Source organism: Ptychodera flava, chromosome 13 (genome assembly GCF_041260155.1).
Source record: "Ptychodera flava strain L36383 chromosome 13, AS_Pfla_20210202, whole genome shotgun sequence".
NCBI classification, from domain to species: domain Eukaryota; kingdom Metazoa; phylum Hemichordata; class Enteropneusta; family Ptychoderidae; genus Ptychodera; species Ptychodera flava.
Genome location: NC_091940.1, coordinates 226,976 through 249,338, shown reverse-complemented (window position 1 = coordinate 249,338; position 22,363 = coordinate 226,976). Strand labels below are relative to the sequence as shown.

The 22,363-nt window shown below is 37.8% G+C and overlaps 1 protein-coding gene across 2 annotated transcripts in view; it reads left to right on the top strand.

Moving 5' to 3' along the window:
- The window catches only part of LOC139148629 (sodium leak channel NALCN-like), a 548,532-nt gene that overhangs the window by 412,705 nt on the left and 113,464 nt on the right, over positions 1–22,363 (top strand). For both annotated transcript variants that reach the window (XM_070720114.1, XM_070720115.1), the window contains exons 30-32: positions 5,570–5,638; positions 5,889–6,037; positions 13,823–13,916. In XM_070720114.1, coding sequence (XP_070576215.1) covers positions 5,570–5,638; positions 5,889–6,037; positions 13,823–13,916 — 312 coding nt within the window. The remainder of the gene's footprint in view (positions 1–5,569; positions 5,639–5,888; positions 6,038–13,822; positions 13,917–22,363) is intronic.

Below are 22,363 nucleotides of genomic sequence, written 5' to 3'. Positions count from 1 at the left end.
TGTCCATCCAGATCCAAAACTCCTAAACCACAATGGCTGCCGTCTTAGTATTTAGTGTACAGGTGCACCTAGGGGTGGAGATGTGATTTGTTCAAATGAACATGTCAGTACCAAAAACATGCAGATGAGGGGAAAAAAGGAAAAATCCTGCCAATGGCTAAAACTCAGTAAGCATTGGTCAGATTGGGTTGAAATTTGTATGCAGATTTCTTTAGGTATTCTAAATTATGTGTGCAAAAATTGGGGTGAAATTTGCATGTTTGTATTTTTAAGGTATTTTTTCCGTTTTTAGTCAAAAAATCTTGTTCTCTGAAATCGCTTATCTGATCATTCTGAAAGTTGGTATTCATGTTCCTCAGGATGACCCCAGTCAAGTTTGTACAAATTGTATTGATATTATCATATTTGTAATTTTGGGGCCATTTTCCCAATTTTTAGTCAAAAATTTTTTTATCCAAAAACTACTGATCTGATAGCTTTGATGTTTGGTATACAGGTATCTAAGATTTATCTTGATGAATGTATTGAAGTTAGGTTGAAACTGGTAAATTGTTTATTTTGGGGGCAATTTTTGCCTTGTTTGGTTAAAAAAAATTCTTCTAAAACTACTGATCTAGTAGCTTTGATATTTGGTGTACAGGGTCCTAGGGTTTATGTTAATAAGATATATTGAAATAAAGATAAAATCTGCAATTTTGTATTGGGGGGGATTTTTCTCATTTTTTGTCAAAAACTTTGTTTCGCAAAATTTACCAGTCTGATGGCTTAGATATTTAGGAAACAGGTTTCTAGGGTTTATTTAATATGATATATTGAAATTAGGTTGAAATCTGGAATTTTGAATTTGCGGCAAAAATTTGTTTCTCAAAAACCACTTGTCTGAGTCTGATAGCTTTGATGTTTAGTAGACATGTTCTTAAAGATGATTTTAATTAAATATGCTCAAATTATGATAAAATCTTTAATTACCGTAGATATTTTTGGCCGACCTTTAGTGGACTTGCAAAGATTCCTCCTTCATCAACACATGTGTCACAAAAAGTTATTCTCTACATAACATAAAGCAAGCTCTATCAACTGCTAGGTTGTTTATTTTAAATTTTCAGAGAAATATCTAAAATTTTGTGTTTTGGTAAAGTTTTAGCTCCCATATATGCATATGTATATATGCAAATTTTAGGTATTCCTATAAGGTGGCAAATGGTGTCTGTATGTGAGTATGTATGTACTGGGTATGTATGTATGGATGTATGTCTGCTAAAATCAAAAACACGAAAACCGCAACACCCACAATCATACTAAGGGGCATTCTAGGTTGGAGATGTGAATTTGTTCAAATCAAGATGTTTGTGTGAAAAATATGCCAAAGAGATACAAAAAAGTGAAAATCCATGAAGATGCTGCAAATTAGGAACCATTGGGTAGATTTGTGCATATTTTGTGGATAGGTAGCATCAATTTTTTGCGAAACTGTCAATTTTACAGGGATATCTTTCATTTTGTATTTTTAAGATTTTTGGGGGTAATTTTATACCTACTGGAACTAAGATTATATAATGTGATGATTTAGTAAGCATTTGATATGGTAAACTGTATTTGGTGTTAAAATGCAATAAAAAAGTCATCAGAAAACATAGCTAAGATGATTTTAGCAGGTTGGTTTCCAACAAATATATTCCAAAATTTTTTCAATGTTTAAGAGTATATAGGTTATAGATCGTTGACACACTTCCTGCCATCTGCTCATTGTATATCTCATGCAAAAATGGTTAATACAAAGGAATGGACCATTTGATATCCTGGATGGGGGGGGGGGGGTCCTGGTAGATTTTGAAAAATATTTCAAACAAATGTCAAAAAAAAATCAGCCAGAGAAGGTTTGACAAAAGGAAAAGGTGGGAGAGTGAGAAACAAAAAGAATGTACAATGGATAGGTTAAAAAGGTAATGTACATGTACCTCATCAATCTTCCAGATACCCCCCTACCAATATCAAATGGTCCACCCCTATATATTTTTGCTTGCAATTAACCATGCAGTGTATAATAGTTTGAGATGTCAAGTAAAGTAAGGATTTGAAAGGGAATAGTCAAGTTCACCACAGTTAAATTTCTTAACTTTATCTCTTGTGTCATCATCTTTGTGAAATTGGTTAAGTTTGTAAGTTGTTCCAGATGTGGATGCACCAGTTGTACTGGAAGAAAAAAATGTTTACTTTTCCCCGAAGGGTTTCTTAGTTAATGATTGTATGTTGAAATCTCTCCATGAATCTGCATGGTGTATGGGCAAAATGTAAATATTGGTTGCATGTTATGTATGTATATCAGTCTATGTCAAATATTGTAAATGTAAGAACAGTTTGCTGTGTGCTTGTAAAAGATAACATATTTGTCAGTACAAAAACTGCCTTGCAGATTGATTGTTTTAAAATTATCACAGAAGAAGTAGAAAAGGAAAAGAAACTAATCAAATTGCCATAACATATTCAACCCGAGTGCCTGTAGGCCTGTATTTAACTATTTCATCATTACATTCAGCTGTTTGTTATATCTTTATCACTCTCCATGGGCCAAGGCACACTTGAGGGCCAATGTCATCACTCAGTGCAAGTCTGTGTATGTCAGTCTGTCTGTATGTATGTCCATGTTTCATATAATTGTTGGCTTGTTTTGATAACTATAGGGGAGCGAACAGTGACATTGTCACTTATAATTTTTCAAAGTTGGTACAAGGCCATGGACAAATGTCATACATATGCACTTTGATTTTTTTACAGTAAGATCAAATACATTGGCTGCATGGCAGCCATTATGCTATTATTTCTAATGTCTGCAGCAGCCGATTTTATTCAAGATTGGTATAAGGTCATGCATGTCAATTGGTTTCACAATCTGATACAATATATAGTATGCGCCTCGAAAGTGAAAGACTTAAAATTTTGCTCAAAATTTCGCAAATGAAACTTTCAACCATTCTCTTATTAGTCCCCACGGACGAAGTCCGGCGGGGACTTATAGATTGGGTCCCGTCTGTGCGTCCGTCCGTCCGTCCGTCCGTCATCAACAGTTTCTCAGACACTGCTGAACCAATTTCGTTCAAACTTGGCACAAAGGCATAGCACTATGACCTACAGATGCACGTCGATTTATTTTGTGATACGATCGAATTTGGCCGCGAGGCGGCCATTTTGTTGCGATTTTTCATATCTTTTGACCATAACTCAGACATCCTTGAGCAGATTCTGTTCAAACTTGGCACAAAGGCATAACACTACGGCTTTCATATCCATGTCAAATAATTTTGCGATATGATTCAATATGGGCGCGAGGCGGCCATTTTGTTGCGATTTTTCATGTCTTTGGACCATAACTCAGACATCCTTGAACAGATTCTGTTCAAACTTCGCACAAAGGCATAACACTATTGCCTACAAGTGCATGTCAAATAAGTTCACAATACAATCCAATATGGCTGCGAGGCGGCCATTTTGTTTGCGATTTTTTGTGTCTTTGAACCATAACTCAAACATCCTCGAACCGATTCTGTTCAAACTAGGCACAAAGGCAAAACACTATGGCCTACATATGCATGTCAAATTATATTGCGATATGATCTGATATGGGCGTGAGGCGGCCATTTTGTTGCGATTTTTCATGTCTTTGGACCATAACTCAGACATCCTTGAACCGATTCTGTTCAAATTTGGCACAAAGCAAAACAGTATGCCCTTCATATGAACACTTTATTTTGTGAAATGATCCAATATGGCTGACAGGCGGCCATTTTTTTGCGATTATTTCATGTCTTTGAACCGTAACTCAAACATCCTTGAACCGATTTTGTTCAAACTTGGCACAAATTCAAAGCACGTACTATGGCATGCATATGCATGTATCAATTAACCTTGTGATAGGATCCAATATGGCTGCAGAACTGCCATTTTGTTGGAATTTTGCATGTCTTTGAAGCGTAATTCAAAGGTCATTACACCCATTTTGTCCAAACTTGGCACAAAGATCAAGCACTATGGCATACAATATGTCAATTTACTTCGTGACATGTTCCAATATGGCTGCCAGATTGTCATTTTTTTCGAATATCGCTGCCCGATGGTCATTTTTGGATTTTTTCATGTCTTTGAGGCTTAATCATATGCAAATATTCCTTAACCAATGTTGTTGAGACATGGTACAAAGATAAAGTACTATGGCATACATATGCATGTCTACTAATTTTGTGCTATGATCCATATGGTCAATAGACAGCCATTTGATTTCAATTTTGGTTTGATTTTTTTTATGTCTTTGAAACATAAACATAGGTCACTGTCTCTCGATAGACTGATTTTGTTCAAACGTTATACGAAGATAAAATACTATGGCTGCATTCTTGTGCACATTAATTTGTTTCATTATATGATTCGAAATGGCTGATGGCTGATTACAACACTATAGGGAAAAAGTGCGTGACTAGAGCGAGAAACTGACGCTTTCTCGCAATCGGTGAGAATCTCTTCTTATTCTCACCGCTGTCGTTGAGAAAATTTTAATCTCCACTGGAAATTGGTGAGAAATGCACTCCTTGGCGAGAATCAAGTGTGACATCAAATTCTCACCGGTGAGAATGGAAATTCTCACTAAGTACAGCGAGAATTGAAATTCACTGGCGAGAATCATCAAGACTCGCCGTTCGGAGTCTTTATGATTCTTGCCAATGAACTGCGAGTCTTGATGATTCTCGCCAGTGAATTTCAATTCTCGCTGTACTTAGTGAGAATTTCCATTCTCACCGGTGAGAATTTATTCTCTCACTTGATTCTCGCCAAGGTGTGCATTTCTCACCAATCTCCAGTGGAGATTAAAATTTTCTCACCGACAGCGGTGAGAATAAGAAGAGATTCTCACCGATTGCGAGAAAGTGTCAGTTTCTCGCTCTAGTCACGCACTTTTTCCCTATAGTGCAACAACATACCCGATCCCATAGCATTTCGAAAATTCCACCAAACCATGTGTATAGTATGTGCCGTCATGACACTAGAGGCAGTGAGGGCATCGTTATGTGTGATGTAATCAAAAGTTCCTTCAGTGGTCATTACCGGCAGAGATGAGTCATTTATTGAACGTTCCTTAGATTACGTTATTATGCTAGTCACAGGCCTGATGCACCCCTTGCATCAATGTCATTCCACAGCGACCTAGACCACAGCTACCTAGACACCAAAGATTATAACAAAATGGACAAGCGGGGACTGTGTCATCAACGATGACTTGTCAAATAAAGAATAAAAATCAAGGGTATATTACCATGCAGATGTTGGAACTAGCGGAACAAATAACCCAACATTTTTCCGATATTTGAAATTGAAATGGCCGCCATCCCTGTACTTGATTCTACGGAAAAAAATAAAATTTTCGAATTTCCAAAAACTAAGCTGGTGAAAAGATTTAAAATGATCCCCCACAACAAGTGGTATATCAGAAAAGAATTGTAAAAGTTTGAGAGTCCGAATATCTGTCCGTGAGACGCGATGTACCTTAAGCCTTCTGACTCAATACTTTTTATTTTTTCAGAACTATTACAGTTATGCCTTTGGAGTCTGTATTATTATTCTGAGATTCTTCACCATTACAGGAAAACATGTAAGCAGAATACATCATTGTTAACATTTAAATGTTGCCAATGGAAGTCTTCGGGAGTCCTGGGAAATCATGTTTTTGAAATTGGACTCCTTATGCTAGGGAACATTCTATCAAACTTTGTTTTAAATATGCAAATTAGGCTTAGCCTATCATTTTGTTACAAAATTACAGAAAAATTACAGGGAAATTTTATAAGTTTCACGAAGACAACTTATTCTGATAAAATCATGTTTCCTGTTCCTTTCTTTAGCCAACTTTAAAGATGCTGATGTTGACCATTGTAGTATCGGTGTTCAAGAGTTTCTTCATCATTGCTGGTTTGTTTCTGATGATGAACTGTTATGCCTTTGCTGGTGTGGCACTTTTTGGTACTGTCAAGTATGGGGAGATGCTGGACAGGTCAGTATTGCCTGAGCATGCAATCTCTTGTGTGTTAATGACTTTTCAATCAGTTCAGTGAACAGCTGCACAAATTGAATGTTTTAAAGGATTTTTTTATAAGACAAGTAGGAAAAAAGGATACCTGTGCACCCCATGGATTTTTAGCACGGCTGATGTAATCAGCAGGGCTATAGTTGTGGTGTCGTAGAGTAGGCTATCTGGATGGATGGATGGATGTAGACATTGACAGGAGCAGAGTTTGCATACTCTTACTCTACGTAGAGAGACGAAGAACGTTCCAGAGGGTTGACTTTGACTGCAGTGGAAATAGGTCAAACCGGTGACGTGCATATAATTATGCATGCGCAAGGAAACTTCTGGTGACATGGAGGAAAGGGTCTATCGATTGATCTGCAACATTTTGTATGTTCCTTGCTACCAAATTCTGACCTGATTGAATTATAACAGGAAAACATGCGCGTATGACTGGACAGTGTGGACTGCATGCACTACATCTGCCGTGATGACAGATTGAATTCATTGCCAGACAACCACACAGCATCAAAGAACTGTAGTTTACAAAGAAAATATAATTCGAAACAAACTTTCTTTGTGTCATTGATAGCCTTGATTTTCTTTGGTTATTGAATGGAAGTATTTGTGAAAGATGTCACTTTAGCTTGTCCATGACAGTGAATTGTTTTTTTGCAGAAACTCGATTAGCCAAGCCAAGTACACATGCTTATTCATAACAACTTGACCGAGATGATCACAACATTGTTTTGTGATATCCCAATACAAAATAAAAATATTGTGATTAATACGTTGTATCAACATATGTATTATACAAGTCAATGTCCTTGTACCAACTTTTAATAAAATTGGTTGAGATGTGCCTGAGTAATGGCTCCATACATGAAAAAATGGAAACAAAATGGCCGCCTGACGATTTTATTCAAAGTTTGTACAAGGACATTGACCTATATTGAACTATATTCCACTAGTATTATTCAAAGTTGGCACAAGGACATTGACCTATGTCATACACATCAATTTGTTTAACGGCATGTTGCAGTATCATGTCAATTATTGAATTTTTGTAATTAGTCTGATATGTCAAGAAATACTGCATCAAATTTCATGAAACTTGGTACAGATGTTAAGCTCACATTGCTTTAACAGTGAAAAAGACATTTATCTGTGTCAAGTTAATTAATGTGTAGTTGCGTATGTAATGAACTTTCCTAATTAGAGTGATAATCCACAAATACTGCATTAAATTTATTAAAACTTGGTACTGATTTTGATCTCATAGTGTTTTAAATACAAATCAATGACACTTAGTGCTATCATTTATATATATAAATTAATTGCTAGTTTGCATTTACATTATTGATTTTTGTTTTTAGGGTGAATGTCCAAAGTTCTGCATCAAAGTTTATGAAATATGGTATCGGTGATAATCTGTCAGTGTTAGGATAGGATGCAAAAATGTTTGGCAGCATCCTGTCGATTAAGTACTAATTGATTCATTTTAATGACCTTTTGTAATTAGTATGGCGGCTTAAACTAGTTTTATGTTTTCACCACCATGGAACTCATTTTTGGCCATTTGGCCCTATCTGTATCGCAGTATTTTTAATCACAGACCTAATTAATGAAGAGGACTCTTTCCTCTCAGAGGACTTGTCAGTAAGTACAAGTGGGGACTGTGTCATTGTCAATGACTTGATGCTTGTACAATGTCTCACTTTGCAAATTCTCAGTTTACTGACAAATTTTGAAATTTACCAAAACTTTTGAGACTGAATTTGTAAATTTACTAAGAATTTTCAGAAGCCAGAGGAAACATATTCATACCAGTGCAATATAGGCGACCACAAAGTCCACGAAATCAAGCAGGTTGTTCTTACATGAACATTGCTGTTTAGTGTGTTGATTTTGTGACATGCTGTTCTAACATGTTTCAACACCCAAAGAAACATTTGCAACTTTATAGTCAATACGACGTATTAATCACAACATTTTAAGTTTGTATCAGCTGGGATATCACAAAACAATGTTGTGATCATCGCAGTCCAGCTGTTATAAGTAAAGCATGTGTACTTGGCTTGGCCGATCAAGTTTTCCGCAAAAAATCAATTTACTGTCACGGACAAGCTAAAGTGACGTCTTTCGTAAATATATCCATTCATTATCCAAAGATTATCGATGACTCAAAGAAAGTTTGTTTGGAATTATATTTTTCTTTGTAAATACAGTTCGTTGACGCAGTGCGGTTGTATGGCAATGAATTCAATCTGTCATCATGGCAGATGGTGCATGCAGTCCACACTGTCCAGTCATCATGCATGTTTTCATGTTATGATTCAATCGAGTCAGAATTTGGTAGCAAGGAATGTACAAACTATTGCAGATCAATCAATTTGAAAGTTCGTTATTTTCCACGCTGCAATTTACCCACTCTGCATAACACTTGATCCATATCATAATTTGATTTTTAGCTCACATTTGGTATACCAATGTGAGGTTATCGTATAAGCTGAATCAGTTCATTTGCATCTGATTTGCATGTCTGTATATTTGTGGGTATGTGCGGATGTATGTCTGTCACACACAAAGGCTCCCATACCGCCAAAGCTACCGTCTCAGTATTTGGTGTACAGGTAGATGTAGGGGTTGAGATGTGAATTTGTTCAAATGAACACATCAGTGTCAAAAATGTGCAAATGAGGTAAGAAAAAGTGAAATCCTGCAAATGTGCATGCCAGTGAGAAACAGGCCAACTCCACTGATCTTGACTCATTTCCTGTCATTGTTTATGAACTGTTACATATTAACAGACCTGATGAAACCATAGACAGTAGAGGGGGCGAAGACCGTCTATACTCAAACTAAGAGGGGCTTGTTTCTGCTATGCATGTTGCTAAAGTTGACCTCCAGTACTTAAAGTTTCAGACCCTAATTACTTTTGTCATTCCTGTTTTTCTGGTTTAAATATTTCTTGTTTCTGGTTGTACTGTGCAGAAATCATTGTCATAACATCAACATAGAATTTTCCTCCACTGAACAGATAGAAACAACATTTATTGTTGATCACTGGTAACCCATACTGGTATATACCAATTCTGATCAAATTTGAGCGACACCGTATAATTGCCGCACAGCGGTATTTTTTACGTAGCTGCTTGATGTTTTCATGCGTAATTTTGTTGGAGTTTGACACGAGCAATGTCATCGCAAATAGCATGGTCAAAATGAATGTTTTTTATGTCAAAGAGTTATACTGATCACTACAATGAATTTCACAGCCACATTGTCTTCATTTTGATCTTTGAAAGATTGTCTTTTCATGCTGCAATCACTTCGCATAATACATTATCCATATCATGACAGTTGATTATTTACGTAGATGCTTGACATTTTCATGCATAATTTTATTGTTTTTTTGAGATAAATTTCAAGCTGTAATTTCTGATAACTGCATATTTTTAATCCCGGAATTGCATGATTTCTTTAATTTTGAGCCTTTAAGAAGAATGTTACATCAGTTAGGCTTGGCACGGAGCTAGACTCCGTTTTTACCTTCTCGTGTCTATTTATAGACAGAGAAGGTATTAGAGTTGAAAAACCAGTATGCTGGTGTCAACTACTTCCGTCTGTCAATACTTCCGTCTGTCAAGATCTGTTGACGTCATGCCGTTGTGATGGGTCATATCATAAACTGGTGGGGGTGTTCATGGTTCAGGTTGAGGTGCAGGAGAACGATTTTGAGCTGTGACAAAAATCAAAAGGGACTTAGCGGCATAGCCACAGTGTTAAGCCTTTCTCCAAGGTTCTTAGTTGACTACGATCTATTACAGACTACTGAGCTGACGTTAGGGGTACTCACTTTGTGTTTGCGCACTCTGTGTGCGCTAGTGTTTGGTACTGAGTTGCGTGGATATCCCCTCATGGCCTCACGTGATATGGGCCTGTTGCATAATCTGCAGATGATCATATGCCTCTGAGTCTGAAAACGGTCATTGTGTAAGCCTGTCGGCATTTTCCTTGCATTTTTTCTCATTTAATTTTGCCAAAATATCGGCGAGTACCTCAATATTTCAAGATAACTCTTTCTCCCAATCGTTCCTGGAGTTTCAGAGTCATATGAACGAAAATGAGTGAAAGTTTTAGACAGGAAAATCGGACGTCGGCCATGTTCAATGTTTACAGTAGTACAATCAGAAGTTTACGTGGAGGAATTAACCAACAAACACAGGAGTGTTCATGATGCCCGCCCTCTAGAGGCAGACCCTCCTATATGAAGTACCACATTTGATGCTTGTGGAAAGCTTGACCACACAAAGGAGCATTTTAACTTTTAGAAAATGACAAATTGAATAAGAAGGTATTCTGAAAATGTCAAATACTGAGGAAAAAATGCGCAAATATTCAAAATAAACAGGTTAACTGACTGGTCAATCTGATTAAATCAGATGTAGAGTACGGCGACGTCTTCTCATGCGTACGCGGTATTTTCTCGCTGTCGCCTCTCACTACATCTGACCAACTCCCATAAAAGGTCGCGTTCAAATATCTCGCGCTCTGGCCAAAACAGCCGACCTATCAGAAGGCGCCTTATGGAGAACAATAGGTATACCTCGCAAGCATGCATATGCACGAAGAAGACGCGACGCACGAAAATCAAAAGTGTGTAACCGAGCTATCCACCCAGTTGTAAACAGAGCGCACGGCGAATTTTAAAATCGCCTGTCTGTAATTTCAATGTTGAAACCTGCCTTTTATTACAATGACTGTAATGACTGTGCAAACGGAACGAAATCATGCGGACAGACTTTGAGACAGCCCTGCGTACGATGCTGTGTTTTCTCGGCGTAGTACTGGCCTCCCATTAGGCCTCTCAGACAGCTAGACCGGCGACGACTTATCGGTCCTGATTTGGACCGCGCATTGTATATCCATGCCTTTTCTAACTACTTTCAGCCGAGTAACTCATTAGAAAACGCCATTAGATACGTTCTTGCAAGATATGGCCGGTTCCTGGACACCTGACCGACCGTGAGTCGCTGGTAAACTATTACAAACGGTTTGAGATGAGAGCAAATGTTTTAGAGGTCGGCGAGTTGCGAGCTCGGCCCCGGTCAGTGGGAGAACTCGGCGAGTTGCGAGCTCGGCCAGCTGGAGAAGTCAGCCAGTAGGCGAACTCGGCCAGTAGGAGTACAGTTATATGGTGAGAATACATTGTATATCTATTTTCTAGGTCTTGCCAAAGTTATGTGAAAGCGATGTCAATGTCATTCATGAGCGTGATGTTTGCAAATTTCCTTCCACCATGAAGTTACCTCCTCGCTTAAACAACGCTAACTACAAGATGACATCAGCCGCACAGTGTGGTACATCTTGTTTTCCTTTCCATTAAAAAAACTGTAAACTTACGATTTACTACCATCAAACTACAACATATTAAACGTTATTCATCCAACGATCAACCTTTATATACTGCCAATTTGTACCTCGCGATCGTACTCGCGATCTGCAGAAACGCCGAGGCCGACGTGTTTTTCAAAGCAACGTCTTCCTGTTTTCTGAATGTTCAACAAAATAACATAAAAAAACTAAAATTGGCATGCGTATAAAAGGATCTGTTGACTGTGAAGAGAAAATGTACGCAGTCATCATATGATCATATGTAAGTGGCCGACCTCTCCCACAGGCCGAGTTGGTCGGCGCGGGCACTGGCCGAGCTCACAACTGGTCGACATCTCTGGTTTATAATCGATTGTTTTGCAATCTGTAAGTTAGCGATTGAGTGACTTGAGTAGGCATACATCGGATTTCGGCCGAAAGTAGATAGAAAAGGTAGTTTTTCGTGCGCAATCCAAATCGGAATCGCGGTCGCCATGTATCCGCCTATCAGCACAGTCAGCAGGGCTGTGGTGGGAGCTCATGCCGTAGCAGCATCTTACGCAGGGCTATTTTGAGACATTTTCACATACAGTGAGCAGCGCCCATGCCTGTGAACGACTTTGGCTGCTCAGCTCTACTGTTACTTATACACTCCAGTATAATGTGTACAAGGCAGCCGAGCGGCCACAAATTTCTAGACTGAAATTTGAAAGTGCGTCGTGTTGTGTACTTGACGCTGCAGATTTGAATAACGATTAGATCGGATGTTTACATGGATCGCGTAACGTGCAATCTGATTGGCTGCTTCAGTGCGTGAGATTTGAACGCGACCTTCTATGGGAGTTGGTCAGATGTAGTGAGAGGCGACAGCGAGAGAATACCGCGTACGCATAAGAAGACGTCGCCGTACTCTACATCTGATTTTAATCAGATTGATTAACAGTATGTCAGATAATATTTACCAAAGTTTGGGCTATAACAGATCGGGATGTCCTAACAATGTAGACCAAGAAGTTCAAAATAACAATGGGATGACTCCTGGCAACTGCGACGATATTTGACATCAAATGCAACGTCGAGCAGTGTCAGTGTCCAGCTCTCCCTGCATCAGGCAACACACTCAGAATCTGCACAACTGTTCATCACAGTTGCAGTCATCGCAAGTCTGTATTATTTTAAAACTGCTTGGTTTCTGGTACAATTAACGTCCAAATTATCTGTCAGAAATAGGTCCTGTAACTTCACTGTGCCACCACTGAATGTCGCGATGGTACGTGGTACAGAATGAGACAAATCTAATTTTAGTATGCCCAAAAAGCCAGGACTATTGTTCTTATGTAAATTTACGAAAAAACTTGTTACTTTTTTCTTTTGATTTGATATCTTGACCCATTTTCTGTATGAGTGCAGCGGGTATTTTTGACAAGTATCGTTCATGTTGAATGCGAATAAAATGCAATGTCGATATGGACGTAATGCGTATTTATCGTAGGAACTGTGTGCCTTAGTCTGGCAGAGACCCTGCGATTCGCGTTCTTCCCTGTTGAACACGCGCGCGCCCTTCAGAGACGCGATGCGAATCCCAGGGTCTGGACGTTCTTGCAAGCGACCGGTCCGGATTCTGCCTGATCCGGGTACTTTATAGAACTTCACACATCCGTTAATCAAACTAAAAATAACAAGTACCATAGCCAAATAAAATTAAAAATGAAAAATAAAAACATACCGCGTATATAGGTCTACTAGCTACTAGTATAATATTCACTAAGCCCAGTTAGATAGGTTTTTCTTTTGACGTCACTATCCTTATGAATATTCATATCCTTGCAAGAACTGACAGTCGCTGTGTCTGGCAGCGCGTGCTCACAGCTGCACAGCGTAGCCTTCGAATGCAGGCCCATCGTGGGCGCGCACAAAACAAGGCACAGCGACTGTGGAGAGTCTATGTGTGCCTGTACGGAATCCCAACTTATAAAAATGCTCGGTCTCGGGCGCAGAATTTCCGACGTTCGATCTCCCAGACATCCGTTTTCTGCATTTGGCTCTTAGAGTGATGAAAATACCCAAGTAAGACAACAAATACACCCAAGTTGATATAATAGCAATAACCCCCTTCGCAGTCGGGTATACACTCGATTTTGGTACAATTCGCTCCATATAGCACTCGCCTATCGGCTCGTGCTATGTCGCGCATTGTACCAAAATCTCGTTTATACCCTCCTGCAGCGGGGGTTATTGCTTAATTAGCTACTATTATTATACTGTATTACTTTATCTTTATTGGAGAAAAATTTGAACTTATTTCTGCATCACACTTTTATTGCCACAAATGTGATATAAATTCTATATTTACAAGCAAGCAATAAAATATTATTATTATAATACATCTTGCAGACATGCCAATTTCAAGACTGCACCAGCAGCGATAGCAGTGTTGATGAGAATAATTACTGGTGAAGACTGGAACAAAATAATGCATGATTGCATGGTAAGTTAAAAGTGACATGTTTTGTGAAAGATATGTTAACCAATGTGGAAGGGATCCAAAATCTCATGACTGTTGATCCTTTTTCTACAAAAAAGTGTTCCATTATTTTTTCTGGTATATGCATGATTCTTTATAATGCTTTTGATAACCTAGAACTTTTTCAGTTGCAAACATCTGTCTCTGAGTAGCTACCGTCTCGACCTATTTATCAGGACTTAATCAGTTTGGGAAAAAATAGCAATGGTTGTAATGAAAATACTTGTAAAGAAATTTAGTCTGACAGCAGAAGTTTCTTCATAATCTGACAGACATGCTGTTTTACTTATGATGTGATCTGGATAAGCAAGGCATGTTTACTTAGTGTACGTATTTATATAACTCATCCCTTTTCCTGCCAGGCAGTATCATCCCATCAGCCAAGTCAGTAAAAAGCGGTATTGAGCCAAAACATGACCTATTTTCACCCACTTGGCTTGGTCTGTTATAGCATCATTAGTCAAAAACAATCAAGTTTACAGTATTTATGTTTTCAACAGCCTTCAAATGCTCAGTATTATGTTAAAATACACCATACGGAATATGTTGTGGTTCATTAATTTTACCATATTGACCTGATGGTGAAATATGGACTTGGCAGGAAAAGGGTTAAATTATTATAAGCAGCAGTATCAAGTTCACCAAGCTGATATTTATAGGTTGGTCTGCTGTGGGAGGTTATATGCTGTAGAAATGTATGTATGTGTGTGTTATATGTTCTTGTATGTATGTATGTCTGTTCGTAATATGATTGTCTGTATGTCTGTACCAGTATGTAGGTCTGTATATATGTAATATGACAGAACCCCATGGCGAGAGAGTGCAAGCGCGCCGTACCAGCGGTATTTGCACGAGTGTTTGCGGGGGATCCGGCGGTCGTGCTTTCACGAGCGCAGCGAGTGAAAGGACAGCCGGATTCAACGCAAACACGAGTGCAAATACCCCAGGTACGGCAAGCTTGCTTGCTCGCCATGGGGTTCTGTTATTATTACATATGTTTCCCCCTGTTTATTTTATCGAGAAAACAAAGGAACTAAAAACACAAGCGAACACATTTTAAATAGTTTACGCAACACACATTGAAAGACAAGGATCACGCGCTGTTCTATTCATTTGCATGCAGGTATGGAATAATGTTTTTGGTATTTGCACTGCAGTGCAAATACCGGTAGTACGCACGCGCTTCGATGCAAGTAAACTGTGGTACATATGTAATAATATGTATGACTTTATGTATGTATTATGTATGGATATATTTATGTCCATCCACAGCAAAACATTGAGAACAGCTGAAAGGGTCAAGCTGATTTTTTATGTATATGTCTGACTGTGGCACACAGTCAATGTAGCCGATAATGAGATGGTAATTATATGCATTTAAGGTCTCCTCGACTAACTTTCAGCTGGTTGCTCACTTTCTACTATTTTTATAGAATTTTATACAAAGGCACAGACTTATTCTACCTGCAACTTAAAAACTGATTGTACTTTTTTCATAGTACATGTCTGTGTCAAAAATATGCAAATGAATTTTAAAAAAAAGGGAAAATCCTGCAAATTGCTAAAACTCTGTAACCACAGCCCAGATTTGGTTGAAACTTGGTATGCAGATTCTTTAGGCCGAAAATTAGTTACATTACGGAAAGACTGCATTAACTTGCATGGTACCTGAAACCTGGGTCCTTGCCTGACCAACTCGGGTGACAAACAGAAGACTTTTAATCGCCCAAGGTGTGAATGTTCCATTGTTACATTTATCTTATCCAATTGGTGCCATAATTTGTAGGAAAGGCAGGTCTGTTAAATTGATCCTCTGATAACTAAGTAGGGAAGTAGGGTATTCCTAAGTTAATGGAGCTTTCCCGTAATGGTTTTGTTTTGTTCAAATTGTGGTGAAATTTTAATGGTTTTATTTTAGGAGCGATCTTTCCTGTTTTTGGTCAAAAAATCTTCTCTAAAAACGCACTTGTCCAATTGCCTTGAAACTTGGGATGCCTTATCCTAGGGTTGGCCTCTATTAGATTTTTAGCTCTCATTTGGTACACCAAAGAGAGCTTATCGTATAAGGTGAATCATTTCATTTGCTTCTCATTTACATGTCGCCTGTGTGTACATATGTATGTATGTACTGGTATGTATGTATGTATGGATGTATGTCCGTTAAGATCAAACTCCTATACCGCAGCAGCTACCGTCCTAGTATTTGGTATATAGGTGCACCCAGGGCTAGAGATGTGAATTTGTTCAAATAAACATGTCAGTGTCAAAAATATGCAAATGAGGTAAAAAAAAGAAAAATCCTGTAAACTGGTAAAACTCAGTAACCTTTTGTCAGATTTGGTTGAAACTTGGTATGTAGGTTCCTTTAGGTATTCTAAATTAGTTGTGTACAACTGTGGATGAAATTTGTGTCTTTGTATTTTTAGGGTAATTTTTTTCAGATTTTAGTCAAAAAATCTTCTCTGAAACAGCTTGACCGATTGTTTGAAAGTTGGTATCTATGTTCCTTGGGATGACCTCAGTCAAGTTTTTAGCTCCTCAGTTTTATATACTGAGGAGCTGTTAGAATTGAAAACCAGTATGGCGGCGTCAACTTTTACCTCCTTCTGTCAACTTTTACTTCCTTCTGTCAAGATTTGGCGTCAACTTTTACTTCCTTTTGTCAAGATTTGGCCAATTAACTTCCGTCTGTGTGTCCATGTGTCATGTGATAAACTGGTGGGGGCCAATTACAGTGAAATTTGATGAAGCTGCAGAACTTCATTAACCAAGGTGTTGTTTTAATAGATGTGTATCTGCGATTTTTACGACATTAACACAGCAGGGCTTGATGTGGTCTTGTTTACATCTTTAATCAGCTACATGCTCTCAGTTACACAACACACCAGGGCCACTCCATGCATGTCAAACAGAGAAACATAAACAAATCACCACACTTTGCAATGTCATGTATCTTTCATTTTTACTTGTGATGAACAAGTGAGCGTGAAAGTTCAGGTAGCTTTGGGAATTGACCGGCTAGACCAGCATCATGTAAACTTACATGTTCAAAATACATTTGTAAATGTATTTGTGGAGTTCCTGATTGGACTCAATGGTGCACTGCAAGAACCTTTTCAACATAGCGATTCTAATAAAACGTAAAAAAAGACAGTTTGTTACAAGGCATCCTTTTCACTGAAACACTTGCAAACATGATTATGATGTGTTCTATTAAGTTGTAGCTCATTTCATTTATACCATTTACCATTATTTCTATTTTTAGCTTTAAGGTATTTTTAAAGTTGTAACAGCTCTAGTACTTTCTCTTTCGTTCTGTTTTTGAGGTATACTGTGATGAGAATGTTCCCTCACAGTATTTCATGATTTGATTCATTTGTAAGAACTAGGATTGCAATGATTAGACCGTTGTTAGCAACAGAAAACTTATCATTGTGTCCAATTGTCAGGAATTCCCAAAATTGTTTAATATGTAGATTCACTGAGACTGGACAAGTGAAAATTTCAAAACCTTCCTGAACTTTCAAGCTCATTTGTTCATCACAAATAAAAAAGAAAGATACATGACATTGCAAAGTGTGGTGATTTTTAGCTCCCTAGCCATATGTATATATGGCAATGGAAGCTATTCTTAAAGGCTAGGGAACTGTCTGTATGTATGTATGTATGTCTGTATGTCTGTATGTCTGTGTGTCTGTATGTCCGTCAACATCAAAAACTCCAAAACCGCTGCACATTTCATCTTGATATTTGGTGTGTACATGGATGATGGGCTGTAGATGAGATTTTGTACAAATGAAGTTGTCATTGCCAAAAAATATGCAAATTAAGTGAAAAATGTAAAAACAGTCAAAATTGAAAAAACTCAATAACCACTGAGCAGATTACATGAAAAATTAGCATGTAAGTACTTTTGGCTGACCTGAAATGATTGTGCGCATCTTGGGTCAGTATCTTGGACTTGCTATTTTTCATGAATTTTTTTGTAATTTTCTCCCATTTTTGGTCAAAAAATCTTCTTCTCTGAAACCACAAGTCCGATTGATTTGAAACTTGGTATGGAAGTGCATAGGAGTGACCTTTCCCAAATTTGGGCAAATCGTGGTGAAATTTGCATATTTTTAGTTTACACGTCCATAGACTCCCATGTATAAGGCAGATCTCCATAGACTCCCATGTATAAGGCCACAAAAAATAAAAATTTAGTTTCTCATCCTATTCATATTGCAAAAAGGATGCAGTGACACCATTTTTAGTCCCCACAGATGAAGTCCAGTGGGCTTATAGATTGGGTCATGTCCGTCTGTTCGTCCATCCATGAGTCCATCCCTTCACGCAGATATCTCGGATATTTTGACAAAATGTCATGTGACCTCATGGACCTTTGACCTCAAATATACATATTTGTTCATAACTCAGTAACCACAAGTGCTACCACCCTTCATATATGGTATGATGGGACACCTTATGACGCCACATATTGTATTTCATTAATTATGTGCATATCTAATTTTGAGCGAGCCAATAGAGCTAAAGGTCTGATTTTTGGTATATAGGGATAACTTAGCAATACAATTTTTTTGACGAAATGTCACATGACCTCGGTGACCTTTGACCTTAAATATACATATTTGTCCATAACTCAGTAACCACAAGTGCTACACCATTCATGTATGGTATGATTGGACACCTTATGACGCCACATATTGTACCTCATTAATTATGTGCATATTTAATTTTGAGCGAGCCAATAGAGCTAGAGGTCTGATTTTTGGTATATAGGGATAACTTAGCAATACAATTTTTTTGACAAAATTTCACATGACCTTGGTGACCTTTGACATAAAATATACATATTTGTTCGTAACTCAGTAACCACAAGTGCTACACCCTTCATGTATGGTATGATGGGACACCTTATGATGCCACATATTGTACCTCATTAATTATGTGCATATCTAATTTTGAGCGAGCCAATAGAGCTAGAGGTCTGATTTTTGGTATATAGGGATAACTTAGCAATACAATTTTTTTGACAAAATGTCACATGACCTCCGTTACCTTTGACCTCAAATATACATATTTGTTCATAACTCAGTAACCACAAGTGCTACATCCTTCATATTTGGTATGATTGGACACCTTATGACACCACATACTGTACCTCATTAATTATGCACATATCTAATTCTGAGCAAGCCAATAGAGCTGGATGTCTGATTTTTGGTATATAGGGATAACTATAGGAGAGAAATTTTTTGACCAAATGTCATGTGACCTCTTTACCTAAAATATATGTTTATGTCAATAAATAAGTAACCACAAGTGCTATGTCCTTCTTATTTAGTAGGATGGGAGACCTTATGACAACACATGCTTTACCTCATTAATTATGCACACATCTAATTCTGGGCAAGCGAATAGAGCTAGAGGTCTGATTTTTGGCATATAGGGATTAATTAGCAATATAATTTTTTTTTCAAAATGTCATGTGACCTCGATGACCTTTGACCTTGATTATACATATATATGCATATCCCAGTAACCACAAGTTCTATACCCTCCAATTTTCGTAGCATATTAGACCTTAAGATGTCACATCTTGTACCTCATTTATTATGCGCATATATATTTCTTGGCTGGCCAATACTGCTAGAGGTCTGACCTTTTTTCCCGATTTAGAACCATAACTTAGACATGCCTCATGTGTTTCAAATTGGGAACAACGACATAGACCTATGTGCCCATAGATCTCAACATATACACTCCAGTGATACTTCTTAATGACCACATTTCCCTGCCCCATCAAGACTTATACTCCTATTACAAGTGGGGACTATGTCATTGTCAATGACTTGTTGAGTTAATGGTTGTATCACAGTATTTGATATTTCTAATTCTGTATTTTTTCCATTTTATATTCTGAATAAATACATTAAACATATTTCACTGTCACCAGTACATTACATTTCACTTCATGCACTTTATCCCTTTCACACATGTTCAAATATCTGAGCAGAGAACAAACACTAAATAGTCCAAGATGGGAGCTACCGTGTCATTGACGCTATTTTTTATGTGTCTCTGTCTGGCGGACAGCGGAGTGTCCCTGGTGTGATGTGTAACTGAGAGGTATAGCTGATTAAAGATATAAACAAGACCACATCAAGCCAAGCTGTTAATGTCGTAAAAATCGCTGATACACAATACCTTGGCTAATTAAGTTTTGCAGCTTGATCGGATTTCACTCTATCTGGCTATCAACTTCAATGTGTTTAGGTACATAGAGATAACTATGGGAGCAAAGTTTTTCAACAAAATGTCACATGACCAGTGTTAATTAACACTTCCTGTGTTAATTATGCACATAGCTAATTCTGGGCTTCATAATAGAGCTATAGTTCTGATTTTTGGTATGTAGGGATAACTATGGGATGCAATTTTTTGACAAAATATCACGTGACCTTGATGACCTGTGACCCCAAATATACACATATGTCCATAACTCGGTAACCACAAGGACTACACCCTTCATATGTGGTATGATGGGACACCTAATGATGACGCATCCTGTACCTCATTAATTATGCACGTATCTAATTTTGGGCAAGTCAATAGAGCTGGAAGTCTGATTTTCGGTATATAGGGATAACTATGAGATACACTTTTTTGAAAAAATATTATGTGACCTGGATGACCTTTGAACCCAAATATACATATATGGCCATAACTCAATAACCACAAGTGCTACACCCTTCACATTTGGTATGATGGGAGACCGTATGGTACCATATTCAGTACCTTATTAATTATGCACATATCTAATTCTGGGCAAACCAATAGAGCTAGAGGTCTGATTTTTGGTATATAGGGATAACTTGGGATACAATTTTTTTGACAAAATGTCACGTGACTTCGATGACCTTTGAGCTCGATTTCACAAATACTACTGTAGCCTTTCATCTTTTTTGCATATTTATTTCTCTATTGCACCTGTGCAGACAGAAAGATGGTAAACATTTTGCAGAATTACTTAATCATCTCAGAGTTGGTCAGTATACACAAGAAGATATGAACTTACTTCAGCAAAAGGCTGATGAATTGTCTGGTCAAGCAGATCAATGTGAAAATGCAATTCACTTGTATACTACAAATTTAAATGTTGATAAACACAATGAAGCAATTTTCACTAGAGTGCTGACAGAGAAATTATGGTGGCTCACCTGCATTCCAATGCAGTAAATGGCGCTTACTCACTTTACTAGTCACCTGACAATAGACCACCACGTACTCCATCAGGACAGATTGGTGTTAATGTATGCAACTTATATTAATGCACCTAATCATGCCGTATATACAATTAAATGTATCTAACACAAATCTTGTGTATCCCGTATCCAAACCCCATGCCTCCAAGTCAATTACTGCTTACCAACAACCAACTACTTCAACTGGCCTCACACTTGACACTATTTTTAAAAATTGCAGTGAATATTTTGTATTTGTAATTCGGGGGCAATTTTCCAAATTTTTGGTCAAAATTCTTTTTCTCCAAAAGCTACTGAATCGATGCCTTTGATATTTGGTTTATAGGTTCATAAGGTTGATCAAAATGTGATATATTCAAATTCTTATGAAATTGCAATATTGTATTTTTGGGCAATTTTTGTCATTTTTGGTCAAAAAAACGTATCTGTCCAAAACTACTCCTTTGGTAGCTTTGATGTTTGATATACAGGTTCCTATGGTCATCACATTCGTACTTCATTATTTGCTCTTTCCATCAAGGACTTGAGAAGGTTGCATGCCTATGCATTGGTATTGTCTTTGACAGATCCGAACACACAACCGTACAGACTGGTCAGTATTATTGCTGATATTGCACTATACAGACTATACAAGCCTGTTCGCGCTGAACCTGTGACTGATGATCATCGTCATTTCATACATCTTCCATTTACTAACAAAGGAATTGATGCCATTGATATCAGCAATATACTTCACAACAAAAAGTTTACATCAACTATACCTGTATACTTTAAGAACCAGTCTGTACCTATTCTGTCATATCCGTACACCAAGACAATCTCCAATAAAATATTCAATTACAATAAGGCATTGCGGCACTTAAAAATTGATGAATTCCTTCAAACACCAGCATCCTGTGACTGCTCTACATCTCCCTTCAAATATACTCCGGTTGGCCATGTCATCACTGGTGATCTGAACTTGGTTGAACATCATCACCTTCGTAAAATATTATCTTGTGGACCCAAGTTCAGAGAACCTCGCAGGATCAACTTGAACCATAATTTCAAGATCATTATGGACTCTGTTGAAGAATATGCCAGGAAATGGGCTAAATGGGAGGATGTAGAGCTAGACACACTGTCAGAATGGGTCAAATCTGT